The 14,348-nt window shown below is 43.7% G+C and overlaps 1 protein-coding gene across 2 annotated transcripts in view; it reads left to right on the forward strand.

The window, feature by feature from the left end:
• LOC139530440 (L-fucose kinase) overlaps positions 1-13,674 on the forward strand; it is a 35,970-nt gene extending 22,296 nt beyond the window's left edge. For both annotated transcript variants that reach the window (XM_071326858.1, XM_071326859.1), the window contains 13 exons: positions 78-179; positions 282-455; positions 589-662; positions 766-1,121; positions 1,437-1,653; positions 1,851-2,017; positions 2,900-3,127; positions 4,649-4,792; positions 5,206-5,325; positions 8,959-9,146; positions 9,760-9,859; positions 12,041-12,264; positions 12,456-13,674. In XM_071326858.1, coding sequence (XP_071182959.1) covers positions 78-179; positions 282-455; positions 589-662; positions 766-1,121; positions 1,437-1,653; positions 1,851-2,017; positions 2,900-3,127; positions 4,649-4,792; positions 5,206-5,325; positions 8,959-9,146; positions 9,760-9,859; positions 12,041-12,264; positions 12,456-12,527 — 2,166 coding nt within the window. In that variant the 3' untranslated portion in view covers positions 12,528-13,674. The remainder of the gene's footprint in view (positions 1-77; positions 180-281; positions 456-588; positions 663-765; positions 1,122-1,436; positions 1,654-1,850; positions 2,018-2,899; positions 3,128-4,648; positions 4,793-5,205; positions 5,326-8,958; positions 9,147-9,759; positions 9,860-12,040; positions 12,265-12,455) is intronic.
• Positions 13,675-14,348: the final 674 nt, after the last annotated feature.

Consider the following 14,348-nt stretch of genomic DNA (forward strand, 5'->3'; position numbering starts at 1 on the left):
CCTGGACCCAACCCTGGACCAAGCAATGTGTGTGTTTTTAATATCTGTCCATGTATTTCTGTCTGTGTTGTCCTCAGAATACTCAGTGTGTGAGTGCTGGAGGCAGGGTGATCAACAGTGTTCTGGAGGGGGACGTCAGTGTTGCGTCAGGAGCAGTAATCCAGCACTGCCACCTTCAGGTCTGGAGGAACTCAAACGTAGAATGAAATGTGTACTTAACATTAATTTCACTGTTTCCCCGTATGCTGGGATGTTGTATGACCTTTGACCTCTTCTCCCAGGGACCAGTGGAGGTGCTTTCAGGTTGTTTACTATCAGGCCTGGAAGTGACCTCATCTTTGCACATCCAGCAGCTGGCCTTAACCAATGACCACATCATCCAAGGGCACCACATACAACTGGGAGAGATGAAGATTACTGTTTATACAGTGCTGGGGGCTTATGATGATCTTAAGGTAGCAAGGCGCTGTCTTCTCTCTCCTCCTCCCTTCCACCTTCTTTAGAGATTTCACCATCTGAATGATTGGACTGTGGACAGAGGCTGTTTAGAATGTCTGTTGGTCTCTTACAGACTTTGCCCTCCCATAGGTTTCCTGCGATGATGATGGTGCCACCTTTCTGAATCACAGATGGAGTGACCTCTACAGCCGCACTGGAATACAGTAAGCGTGTTAGCTTGACTGCTAACCTACTCTGCTCATGATTTGGACCCTTGGAATGATGAATGTTATATTTGCGGGGTCCCTCTGCTCTTTCTCTCCCTAGGCCTGAGGATCTGTGGGGGTCCGGGAGGTGCCAGTCCCTCATGGAGGCCCGCCTGTTCCCAGTCTTCCAGCCGCGGGGGGGTGCGGTGGGGCTGGAGGTGGGGGTGTGCTGGCTGTTGGGTGGGCCGGGGGCACTGGAGCAGTGGAGGGCCGCGTGGAGGCTCTCTCTCCGAGAGGTCCTTTCCCTTACTGACCAGGAGGGGGAGCTGCGCTGGAGGGAGGCGCTGTTCTTCCAGGTGGGGAGGAGGAGAGTGATGGACAACTTGAAGAGCCAGAGCGATCGTGGGTTGTTGCCCAGCTTCAGGGCTGCCGTGCTTGGAGGCCAGCATGAGGAGCTCCTCTGCACACTAGACTCCAGTGAGTATTGATGTCCCTTTATTTGACCGTGAGAACACATGGGCAATTACACAAGGAGTTGCAGTGCGGAGGAGTTAGTGTCTCAGGCACCATCTTATTTCTATCACCTTTTCAACACTTGACGTTTATGTTCTCTAAATGTGTGTTTGTGTGAATTCCTGGGGGTGCAGGTGCCTGAATGCATTATACAGGCTCATTTTGCACTCTTGCTGTCAGACAGCCATAAGAATGGAAAAAAGGCTGGTGGAGACCAAGTAGACCTACTTGGTCTACTTGGCACGCCCTCAATGACAATAGTAATCTTGTGTGCTCCAGTTGCAGCGGGCAGCAGGGAGAACCTGGGAGTGGCGGCCCGCTGCCTGGCCTGTATAGCTGACGTGTTGGCCTGCCTGGCCGGGGAGGGCCGAGGGGGGCTGAGGAGCGGGCCGGCTGCTAACCCCACCTGGAGCCATGCCTTCTCCATCCTGGAGCAGGGAGACCTGCTGGGTGGAGTCCAGGCCCTGGCCACCGAGAGAGCCAAATGGCTCAGCAGGTCAGACCCATACTGATACTATTAACTACTAACCCTCCATTAGTAGGGACCGCTAACATCTGCATGTTTGCACCATAATGCTTGCTCTCTGCAATATCAATTCCTGAAGTCTGTGGTCAAGGAGGAAAGGAAACCATTAATTATTATAATACATTTCAATTAAGTCAGAAGTGACAGTATATGACTGGCCCCTGCAGGCCAGACCTGCTGGTGCGTGCTGCACGGCACTATGAGGCGGCCGGGCAGGTGCTGCTACGACAGGCTGTGATGTTATCACAGAGATTTATCTCCATTGGTCAAGGTGAGGTCCCGCCCCTTGGGGAATGGCAAGATGTGGAGTGTCCTGCCAGACTGGACCTCTCAGGTGAGTCAACGACCCTGTTCTATTTCACCCCTAGAACAGCGTTTCTAAAACTCTGTCTTCGGGACCTGAAGGGGTACGCTTTTAGTTTTTTCCCTTAACGTTACACAGCTGATTCAAATGATCAAAGCTTGATGATTAGTTGATTATTTAAATAAGCTGTGTAGCACTAGGGCAAAAACCCAAATGTGTAGCCCTTGGGGTCCCGGGGACCGAGTTTGGGAAACTCTGCCCTAGACCTTTCCCTTAGCCAAACTCTAATAGCAAAGCTCTTTTGAGGAGTTTTCCCTACTCTTTTAAACCGGGACAATACCCCTAAAAACATGCCGTTAGTTTTTACTCTGTTTATTTAGAACCTAACGGACGTCTAGTCAAAGCTCAAACCAAGTTTATTCACCCACTGTGTCAAACAGCTGCAAAGACGTGTTTTCACCAGCACAAGTATTTAAACCCCCCTTTAGGTGGTCTCCTCCTTTTCTATAAACACTACATCTTTGTTGCTAGGCAGGAAGTTAAGTGATGTGGGTAATAAACTGTTCCTTCTCCCTTCATGTGACCTGACCTCAGCCCCCATTCCTCACTAATCCACAGCTATCCACCCTTATTAGTGATCGCAACCATGTGATTGCCTTTCCCTTACTTAGTAACTTCACAGGCACATGGCTCTTATCCGCCCTCGATTGACCCCACCATATACATTCCTCATACATGTACCCATTAACGTCTTATATAGCAAGTATTTCAAACTGGAACCCAACAATGCTATGGGATGCTTAGTTTAACATATAATTGAATGGAAAGTCATTAGCCTGGTCCTATATCAGTTTGTGTTCTCTTGCCACAAAGCCCGTAGGAGTACTTCTCACAATAGGCTCTATCCCACAGGTGGCTGGAGCGACACTCCGCCCATTGCCTTTGAACATGGCGGCGCAGTGGTCAACGTGGCGGTGAAGGTCGACGGGAGACGGCCCATTGGTGCCCGAGCTCGTCGCATCAAAGAGCCCTGTCTGCTATTGGTCAGTTCCAGCGGAGTACAGGATGATGCTATCGCCATGGCGACAGTTTGCGAGAGGCTGGAGGATCTGAAAGACCACTGTGTGCCATATGCACCTGGTAAGACTTAAATGGGCATTTTTATGTACATTTTTTTGTCCATTTAAAAAAACATCAAATTGATCAGAAATACAGTGTAGACATTGTTAATGTTGTAAATGACTATTGTAGCTGGAAACGGCAGATTTTTTTTTCCTATGGAATATCTACATAGGCGTACAGAGGCTCATTATCAGCAACCATCGCTCCTGTGTTCCAATGGCACGTTGTTAGCTAATCTAAGTTTATCATTTTTAAAAGGCTAATTGATCATTAGAAAACCCTTTTGCAATTATGTTAGCACAGCTGAAAACTGTTGTCCTGATTTTAAAGAAGCAATAAAACTGGCCTTTAGACTAGTTGAGTATCTGGAGCATCAGCATTTGTGGGTTCGATTCCAGGCTCAAAATGGCCAGAAACAAGTAACTTTCTTCTGAAACTCGACAGTTTATTCTTGTTCTGAGAAATTAAGGCCATTCCATGCAAGAAACAGCCAAGAAACTGAAGATCTCGTAGAACACTGTGTAATACTCCCTTCACAGAACAGAACTGGCTCTAACCAGAATAGAAAGAGGTGTGGGTGCACAACTGAGCAAGAAGACAAGTACATTAGTGTCTAGTTTGAGAAACAGACTCCTCAGAAGTCCTCAAATGGCAGCTTCATTAAATAGTACCTGCAAAACACCAGTCTCAACGTCAACAGTGAAGAGGCGACTCCGGGATGCTGGCCTTCTAGGCAGAGTTGCAAAGAAAAAGCCATATCTTAGACTGGCCAATAAAAATAAAAGATTAAGGTGGGAAAAATAACACACACTGGACAGAGGAAGATTGGAAAAAAGTGCTATGGACAGACGAATCGTAATGTACGTAAGAAGTGCCCATCAATCCAACTTGTGGGAGGTTCTTCAGGAAGCATGGGTTGAAATCTCTTCAGATTACCTCAACAAATTGATAACTAGAATGCCAAAGGTCTGCAAGGCTGTCATTGCTGCAAATGGAGGATTCTTTGACGAAAGCAATGTAGGACACAATTTACTATTTCAATTAAAAATCATTATTTATAACCTCGTTAACGTCTTGACTATATTTCCTATTCATTTTGCAACTCATTTCATGCATGTTTTCATGGAAAACAAGGACATTTCTAAGTGACCCCAAACTTTTGAACGGTAGTGTATGTGGACCGTGCTGATCAGTAAGCGTGTGTGTGTGGAGTCTTGTGTGGCATTTCCATGTATTTTTTTGTTGTTGAAATGATCTTAATAATAATTCTATATCCTTGTGCTGTCTGACTGCTATTGCGTGATGCAGTTTTTCATAAAGGCACATTTCTAGTTGTCATGTTTGATCATTTTGTCTTTGATCATAGTCCAGGTCATGCTTTGTGATCAATAATGTTGTGGTAAAACTGGCAGCTGTCACTGTGAACACTAAATGCTCACCAATTAAAAGGGTGCATAAACAGAATTGATGTGTCTTTACGCTACACTACATCCCTGTTGGTCATATCTGGTCATCTGCTCCCGTGTGCGTGTGTCCCAGCTGCCCTGTTGAAGGCCGTGTGTGTATGCAGTGGCCTGGTTACCTATCCCTCTCGGCAGTCCCTGGATGAGCAGCTCCTGCAGCGCTGGGGCGGAGGGGTGGAGATCCACACCTGGTCCCTCCTTCCGCACGGTTCAGGACTGGGTAAGAAGATCAATGGGTTGTGCTCAATAGGGCATGCAACAGAAAACATTTAGCAAGACATTGGTCTTGCAAAACGGAGAATGTTTTTGCAATGGTATATGCATTTTTATTAGCGAGTCTAAGTAGTCCCTCCCTGTTTCAGTCTGTTTTCTTCCATTTGGTGCCTAATGCACATGACCACGGGGCACTGTCAGCGTCTCATAACACATAAACCACCACATTGTCTCTTGTGGTGCTGCAGAAAAAGCAAAAAACACTACTTGGTCATCAATGACAAGAATTGGGCTAGTCCCGCACACATTTCTTACTCACTCCTTCATCCTTCTCTCCCCTTTCCCTCACATCCCCTCTCTCACTCTTTCTCCATCTTTCTCCCCGTTTATCTCTCTCACTGCGTGATGTTGCACCTGCAGGTACCAGTAGTATCTTGGCGGGAGCGGTGCTGGCAGCCGTATACAGATGCACGGGGCGAACCTACGACACAGACTCCCTCATTCACGCTGTTCTCCACCTGGAGCAGATGCTGACCACTGGTGAGATAACACGCACTCATTCACTCGCTCACAAGAACACATACAGTGCATTCAGAAAGTATTCAGACCCCTTGACTTCTTCCACATTTTGTTTGTTACAGCCTTATTCTAAAATTCCTCGTCAATCTACACACAATACTCCAGAATGATAAAGTGAAAACAGATTTTTTGAATATTTTGCAAATGTATTCAAAATAAAAAAAACGGATACCTTATTTACTTAAGTATTCAGAACTTTTGATATGAGACTCAAAATTGAGCTCAGGTGCATCCTGTTTCCAATGATCATCCTTGAGATGTTTCTACAACTTGATTGGAGTCCACCTGTGGTAAATTCAATTGATTGGGCATGATTTGGAAATGCACACACCTGTCTATGAAAGGTCCCACAGTTGACAGTGCACGTCAGAGCAAAAACCAAGCCTTGAGGTTGAACGAATTGTCCGTAGAGCTCCGAGACAGGATTGTGTCGAGTCACAGATCTGGGGAAGGGTACCAAAATCTTTCTGCAGTATTGAAGGTCTCCAAGAACACAGTGGCCTCCATCATTCTTAAATGGAAGAAGTTTGGAACCACCAATACTTTCTAGAGCTGGCCGCCCGGCCAAACTGACCAATCGGGGGAGAAAAGCCTTGGTCAGGGAGGTGACCAAGAACCCCATGGTCACTCTGACAGAGCTCTAGAGTTCCTCTGTGTTGATGGGAGAACCTTCCATAAGGACAACCATCTCTGCAGCACTCCACCAATCAGGCCTTTATGGTAGAGTGACCAGAAGGAAGCCACTCCTCAGTTAAAGGCACATGACAGCCTGTTGGGAGACTCTCAGACCATGAAAAACAAGATTCTCTGGACTGATGAAACCAAGATTGAACTCTTTGGCTTGAATGCAAAGCTTCACGTCTTAATGAAACCTGGCACCATCCTTACAGTGAAGCATGGTGGTGGCAGCATCATGATGTGGGGATGTTTTTCAGCAGGAGGGACTGGGAGACTAGTCAGGATTGAGGGAAAGATGAACGAAGCAAAGTACAGAGAGATCCTTGATGAAAACATGCTCCAGAGTGCTCAGTACCTCAGACTGGGGCTTAAGTTAACCTTCCAACAGGGCAACAGCCCTAAGCACACAGCCAAGACAACGCAGGAGTGGCTTCGTGACAAGTCTATGACTGTCCTGGAGTGGCCTAGCCAGAGCCCGGACTTGAACCCGATCAAACATCTCTGGAGAGACCTGAAAATAGCTGTGCAGCGACGCTCCCCATCCAACCTGACAGAGCGTGAGAATATAATACAGGTGCGCCAAACTTGTAGCGTCATACCCGAGAAGACTCGAGGCTGTAATTGCTGCCAAAGGTGCTTCATCAAAGTATTGAGTAAAGGGTGTGAATATTTGTGTAAATGTAATATATATATATATATATTTTTTTAATACATTCGCAAAAATGTAAAAATAAACAGTTTTTGCTTTGTCATTATGGGGTGTTGTGTGTAGATTGATGACCAAAAAAAACTATTTAATACATTTTATAATGGGGCTGTAGCGTAACAAAATGTGGAAAAAGACAAGGGGTCTGAATACCTTCCGAATGCACTGTACACAGGATACCATTCACATCCTATGCTGTGTGGCTCAGGTAAGGCATGGTGCTTGCAACGTTAGGATAGAGGGATCAATTACCGCTGGGGCCACCGATACGAAAATCTATTCACCCACAAGTGAGTTCCAAATATCTGTAACTGTCCCCAAAGCATGAGATGTTTTTATGCTTGTGAAGAATGCCCTCACTGTGGCAAAATGTGATTGTTACGCATCAGGACAGTTAACCCACTCTGCCCTTAAACCATGGCGTGATGCGTGCTAATTATCTATAGGCTATGTTTCAACTTGTCAATCTCTAATTATTTTCAAACAAGGTTTATTTAACAGTTTGAATTGAGGGGTGTTTCGCCCTCCTCAATAATTCACATAGAAGCAGCCCATTTCACTGTGGCGAACAATTTACATTTGTCCGGCTCATTGTAATGCCTCAAACTTGTCTCTTAGATGAGAGCCCAAGCACTTCCCCAGTGTTTCTTAGGATCAAGTATCCAGACATTTGTGCATCTCCAATGAGAACAGAACCTGCACTAACTTTTTTCCCCCTGGCGCATTTTCCGACTGGCGTCCGGACATGGCTAGAAGGGATCCATTTTAGCTAATCCTAACCCTTTTCCTAACCTTAACCTAATTCTCTTAACGTGCTACGTTAATTTTCCTAACCTGGTACGAAAAGTCAAATCTGACAAAAGCTGGGATCCCTTCTAGCCGTAACCCTGGCGCCCGTGTTGCCTTCATTGTTGTTTTCCTTACTTATAATAACTTTGGATTCTTGCATAGATTGTAATGGACACGTGTGTAAAATACTTTTTTGAAGGTTGTACTGATTTATGATGAGCTAATGCTAAGCCACAGGGGCTAAAAAGCTGAAGCATCAGTTTAGAACGTTTTCTCACCACCAAATATAGAAGTGAGAGGAAGTCCAGTCGTTAGTAGTGAAACTGGGCTGAGATTCTGGTCATTTTCTCATCTATGAAAGATCTGATCTCAATACATTTTTCTGTTCCCAAAACTAGAATCCGCTACAAACACAGTGCACTACGTTTTATAGATTTTACACTTTTCCAAAGTATAAAAAAAATGGCGTTGTTTAAGAATGCAAGTTCGAATTGAGTTTGTGCACACGCACTCTTCACAGAGGAGCCGTTCCCTGACTGAAAATGCAAATAAACTCTACAATGCGCCAATAGGATCTCACTAGCTCATGCTTGGCTTTGCTCACCTTCTTCCTTGTTCTGCCCACTATGCTTCATTTGCTCCCACTGTAAACGACACAGATAAACCAGCTTGGGTCAGTTATAAATATATTTTGCTAAGCTGTTTGCCGGCTATGTGTGGAGCCATGTTTGTTGACATCATTCAATGCATTCTGAGTCACGAAAACGTCTGTCAGACAAAAGATGTTATAGCAAGGTGAAGGGATGGTTCACTCGAACTTCTGGAAGTGAATGATGGTAGACGACACACCCCCTTCGTCTTCAACATGCATACTGCAAACAGACCCAACTCATCTTGTTACCTCTTATCTTTGGTTGATGGAGAAAAACAACCATGGCGGCGCACACAACTACCGACCATCGGACTACTTTAGACTTTTAGAAAGGGTTTTACTCAATTATTTTGATCACTGGTGAGCTAACCCGTGATGTGATAGTGTGAATAGTAATTGTTAATTCATATTATGGTTTCTATCAGCCGAGAGTTGGCTAAATATGACAGCTTGTGTTAGCTCACTCTTTTCTCAGTTAGCGCTAGGACCAATGTAGCCTATATAACACAATAATAATTGCACTTTTTTTTTGTGATAAAACAGTGTGGCCAGCTCAAACACGTCAATCGTAACTAGACATTCTAATGAAGTGTTCTAATCACACCGGTTTGAGCGTACACAGCAGGGACCACCCGTGTCAAAGGGTTTTAAATCGCTTTGGATAAAAGCGTCTGCTAAATGGCATTATATTAATAGAATATTATATGATATGTTATTTGTTATGATGCACTCATTCTGTTTCCTTCTCTCTCCCGGTCTCCCTCCTGAGGTGGTGGTTGGCAGGACCAGGTCGGAGGCTTGGTGGGGGGAGTAAAGGTGGCGCGCTCCAAAGCCTGTCTCCCCCTCCGGGTGGAAGTGGAACGTCTCCCTCTCTCCGACGACTTTCTGCTCTCACTGCAACAGCACCTCCTGCTGGTCTACACCGGCAAGACTCGGCTTGCGCGAAACTTGCTGCAGGTTAGCCATCCAGCTTTCCACTTAGCCATCCAGCCTTCCACCATCCACTTATTCAAAGTCACAATGTTAACCCTTTAACTTTATACCATTCATTGAAAAGACTGACTTTTTGTACTTTCAAAAAATAATTGTAACTTATAAATCAGGCCTTTTAGTCTGTATTGAGTTTAAATCTCCACTGTAATAAATCCAACACTTTCTGACTGTGTGCTAGAACACCTTGTTAGTGCTTTTAGTCAAGTTTAGGGTTCAAAATATCGTTTTAGGATTTAATGAGGTTCTGTAAAGTTCCTCTTAATATATTTGCACCAAGCATCCACACTTCCTGTTTCCACAAAAATATTTCTGATCACTTCCTGTTTACAGTGTACAGTTGTGGTAGAACACTTCCTCTCAGTGCTGCAGGCATTTTGTCATTTCACATGTACTATGTATTTACGAGCACAAACCTTTCAAAACTACATGATCAAAACAGTACATCAACTGCTACAGCTACTTAGAGGAGAATAGCCAAGGAGAGGAAGCAACTTCAGACTACTGAGAAGTACCCCTGGTGCAGTTTGAAGGATGTTGGGTGTCTCGTCTCTAAAATGGCTGCCATGTTGTTGTGCAGGACACGGTGCGGCGCTGGTACAGCCGTGTGCCCTCCATCGTGGAGAACGCCGGGCAGCTAGTGGACAACGCAGAAGAGTGTGCCCGCGCCTGTACAGAAGGTGAGAGGAATGGTCTTTCAAACTCATACCTAAGTGGGGCTACATTTTAATTGGCAGATTTTTGATCTTGCTGCACCTGTTTCAAGACGGGTGCATGATAATGGTCCCTTCTAAATGAAAACAAATTTCACACACACACACACATATATATTATTTAGTATATGTAAAGACAAGATTAAATCAAGGATAGTGTGATGGGTGACAATATTAGCCTATCACTTGTGAATGACGCCCTGCTTAAGGCAAACAGTGCATTCTTTTTTTGGTGACATTTTTAACTCAGTCACACACCTCCTGTAGCCTAGCCCATAGGCCTATATGTTTTGATAAGGTTTGTATTTCAACTAAAGTGGCCAAGTAAAGCACATTCATCCGCTTTACAACAGGTGTGTTTCAAAAATGCACCTTGATAATAAAAGCAATACATGAATAATCGCATTTGTGGTCACTTTTTTGTGAATGGCGTTTTCCTGCTAATGGAACATTCACTCTTTTAGCCTAATGCTGTGTGCACATTGCTAGGCTTATAATGTGAAGAAATAGCCTAATAGTTTATCAACATTTTAAGCTAAACATTCTCATTTGTTGCGTCAGGCTCATCGCTTAACAGTTATTTTGATGCTAGAGGTTGTATTAATTTGGGATCTATCACATCCCGCAACTATCCCAGACTATGTATGGAATTTATATTTCTCGCACAGAATAGAGTAGGTCAACTTTTGTACTATGCGGGATAGTAGATTGACATAGGCTAGTGCTTTTGCTGTTCGTTAGGCCTACTCATCTTGTTGGCTGACGAAAAGTAAATGTGGACAGTTCTTCCAATATCTTCAATATGCGCCTCGGAATTGGTTAAAAACGTGCACAGTTGTGTCCCAGATGTCTGTCTTCACTTGTAGCCTGTGAGAAAGACCCGATCACCTGACGGGGAGCCATGTGAATGAGGGGTGCTTCGGCAAGCTGGTCACTATCTGCAAAAGGCATGGATTTTTTTGGGGTGCATTACATCCACACAAAGGGGATGAAGCCGGGAAATTCAAGGCATTATCAAGTGCTTGTCAAATTGTGAGTGAGAGACTGATTAAGTGTGTACAGCCTGCGCAAAAAAGAAAGCAGAGCTCAAGCCTTTCATGTAACTTTTTTCAAATCATCATTGTTCGCATCATACATCCTTAGACTATATTAAAATCAAAACATATAGCCCAACATTTGTATCACAACTAAAGTTACATAAATAACTCTAAATTAAGCGTATAGGAGTACCTGTTTCTTTGTTAACCGCTCAATACAGAATAGCTGCAGGTGCGCACTCCCTCAAATTGTTTGGAGAAAATATACTTTCTATTTTATTCAGCTTTGTTCAATTGTATTCTACATACTATTAAATAAGGCCACAGAATTGTAAACAAATCTTGTTTGCTAAATGAACTAGTGTAGCCCATAGCCAGATCAGGGCCTAACATAAGGACAACTCCGAGTATGCTATTCTGTTCTTCTGAAATATAAATTTTCTTCATATCATGTTTCTTTAGACCTGTCTAAAATACATAATGGATTGTATTGTGATAGTAACAGGCATAATTTTTATTGTAGGTGGCATAGTTTAGGGATTAGTGGTCATCTCAGAGATATAGCGCAGTACTGGGCTCCAAAACGTTTGTATCTCAGCACATTCCTCCAGTCGATGATACAAGGTGCCTAATATATATATTACATGGATTTGTTAGACTTTTCAAAAGGTAGACGTTCCAAAGGTCTGCATCAGTGGCTTGTAGGCTATGCGTGGAAGCCAGGAGATGCTAAATGTGTTTTATGTTAATTAACGGTCAATTACCGTGAGACCGGCAGTTATTTGCTTGATGATCACCGGCTGACAAAATGTCATGACCGCCACAGCCCTAGTCTGCTTGTTGTAAATATATTAAAGGAACTTTACAGAACCTCATTAAATCCTAAAACGATCTTTTGAACCCTAAACTTGACTAAAAGCACCTAACAAGGTGTTCTAGCACACAGTCAGAACGTGTTGGATTTATTACAGTGGACATTTAAACTCAATACAGACTAAAAGGCCTGATTTTATAAGTTACAATTCTTTTTTGAAAATACAAAGTTTTTCTTAAGTCAGTCTTTTCAATGAATGATATAAGTTAACCCCTCTCCCCTCCGTCTCCCTTTTAGGCTCTCTCCCCAGGCTGGGGGCTTGTCTGGAGCGTTACTGGGGCCAGAAGAAGGTGATGGCTCCGGGGTGTGAGCCGGCAGCTGTGCGGACCATGATGGATGCCCTGCGCCCGCTGGCCCTGGGACAGACTCTGGCTGGGGCGGGCGGAGGGGGCTTCCTCTACCTGCTGACCCGCCAGCCGCAGCAGGGGGAGGCAGTGCGTCAGGTCCTCAACAACACACAAGTGAGTATATAGACAGATGGCGATATACTGAAAGGATCTGGAATAGTTCAAATGAAGATGGCAGGGAATGAACAGGGAAAAGTTATATCAGTCCTATGTGTTTAAAACTTGAATTTAAAAATAAACCATTTAAAAGCAGAATTCAGCTATGCTCAGCGTTTCAGCTGACATTGACTGTTTTTGTGTCCCAGGGCCTCCGAGATTTCAGTGTCCATCTAGTTGAGCTGGACATGGACGGCATCACACTGCTGAAGTCTTCCTGAGACAGACAGATGGACGTCTGGACCCTAAGCCATTTTTATACACATTTCTAACTACTTTTATGATCTATTGGGGGACGGTTACTGTTAGGACATATCACAGGAGGTTGGTGGCACCATAATTGTGGAGGGCGGGCTCGTGCTAATGGTTGGAGCAGAATGAATGGTATTAAATATCAGACACATGGTTTCCAGGTGCTTGATGCCATTCCATTTGCTCCCTTCCAGCCATTATTATGAACCGTTCTCTCCTCAGCAGCCTCCACTGGGACATATACACCTTTCAAACCGAGACATTTTTCCACCAACTTTATGCAGACTTCTCTCTATATAAGAAAGGTATTGCCTGGGATAAAGCCTATATGTTTATTTCTGCCAACCGACCTACGGTAAAGTTCTGCCTACGGCTTAGTAGGAAATGTAGCCATAAAATCCTGAGGCGGAATTGGCACGCACTACGCTCTTAAGCTCTTGATGGTTGCTAGACAGCTGCCATTACTACTATCATCCTGGCAGTTAGAAACTTTGCTTTGTTAGGGAGCAGGCGTAGGATTTTACATTGAGAGTATCTTCATCATGACACCGATAGAGAACAATAGCAACCTGTATTTTCAAAAGCATTGGAGTCTCGTGTTCCTACTGTGTGTGATCAGTGCTAATACATGAGCCAACTAGACAAGACGATCATGAGCAGCACTCACCTCAAATGTAGGCCTATTATAACAATTGGATGACTTTGCGAGTTTAAGTAAACAATAATTTGATGCCTTCAATTGAATTAGCCTACTTTATTCCAATATTTTCATCATTCAGTGATATTTGTTTCCACAGTTGTGGTTAAGAAAATAGTGCATGTGGTGGGCTATGCGAAGAGATGGGTGAAGTGACATGCCTCGCAAAGTGAGGGTTGGAAAGAGGTGACACGGAGATTTAAAAAATTTATAATCGGGTTTAATTTGGGCTCTGTTAAATATTTTTTTTATGTTGCAAGTTGTGTGGGATATTCTTTGTATTTTATTCTGAGCCTACTGTAAAATGTGTGACTGTCTTTTCTGTTTAATAAACAAAATAAATATCTATTTCATGTGCATGCTACAACCATAGAGGCTGCACAGATCAGTAACACAATTAAACAAAATGTGAAATTCTATCCTTTTGAAAATCGTTTTTATTAGTCTTATGTTTCTTAGGATCTGCCTAAACAAATTAATAATGGATTTTTGTTATGGTGTATATTCAATGGAATTATGAAAATAGACAACCACCCACATCTGCACACCACTACAACCACTCGTCCACGGGAGGTATAAAAGGCGTATGCGGGCAAGAATGTGGTAAAAATGGGCGTCATATAAACATTGGGAGAAAACAATTTACCAGGCAAAATACTGTGTGAATGCAGTAACAGTGTAGTTTTTGGGATATCTGTACTTTTACTATTTACATTTTTGACAACTTTTACTACACTACATTCCTAAAGAAAATTATGTAATTTTTATTTTGAATGCTTAGCAGGACAGGAAAATGGTCAAATTCACACACTTATCAAGAGAACATCCCTGGTCATCCCTACCTCCGATCTGGCGGACTCACTAAACAGTGTTAGCCAGGTGCACACTCCAACACTATCTGTAAAAAAAGAAAATGGTGCAGTCTTTGCTTAATGTAGCGAATTTGAAATGACTTTCAGGCTGAATCGCAACCGGCCGTGATTGGGAGTCCCATAATTGGCCTAGAGTCGTTTTGGTTAGGCCGTCATTGTTAATAAGAACAAATTCTTAACTGACTTGCCTAGGTAAATAAAAAAATTCTACCACTAATGGA

This window comes from Salvelinus alpinus, chromosome 9 (genome assembly GCF_045679555.1).
Source record: "Salvelinus alpinus chromosome 9, SLU_Salpinus.1, whole genome shotgun sequence".
NCBI classification, from domain to species: domain Eukaryota; kingdom Metazoa; phylum Chordata; class Actinopteri; order Salmoniformes; family Salmonidae; genus Salvelinus; species Salvelinus alpinus.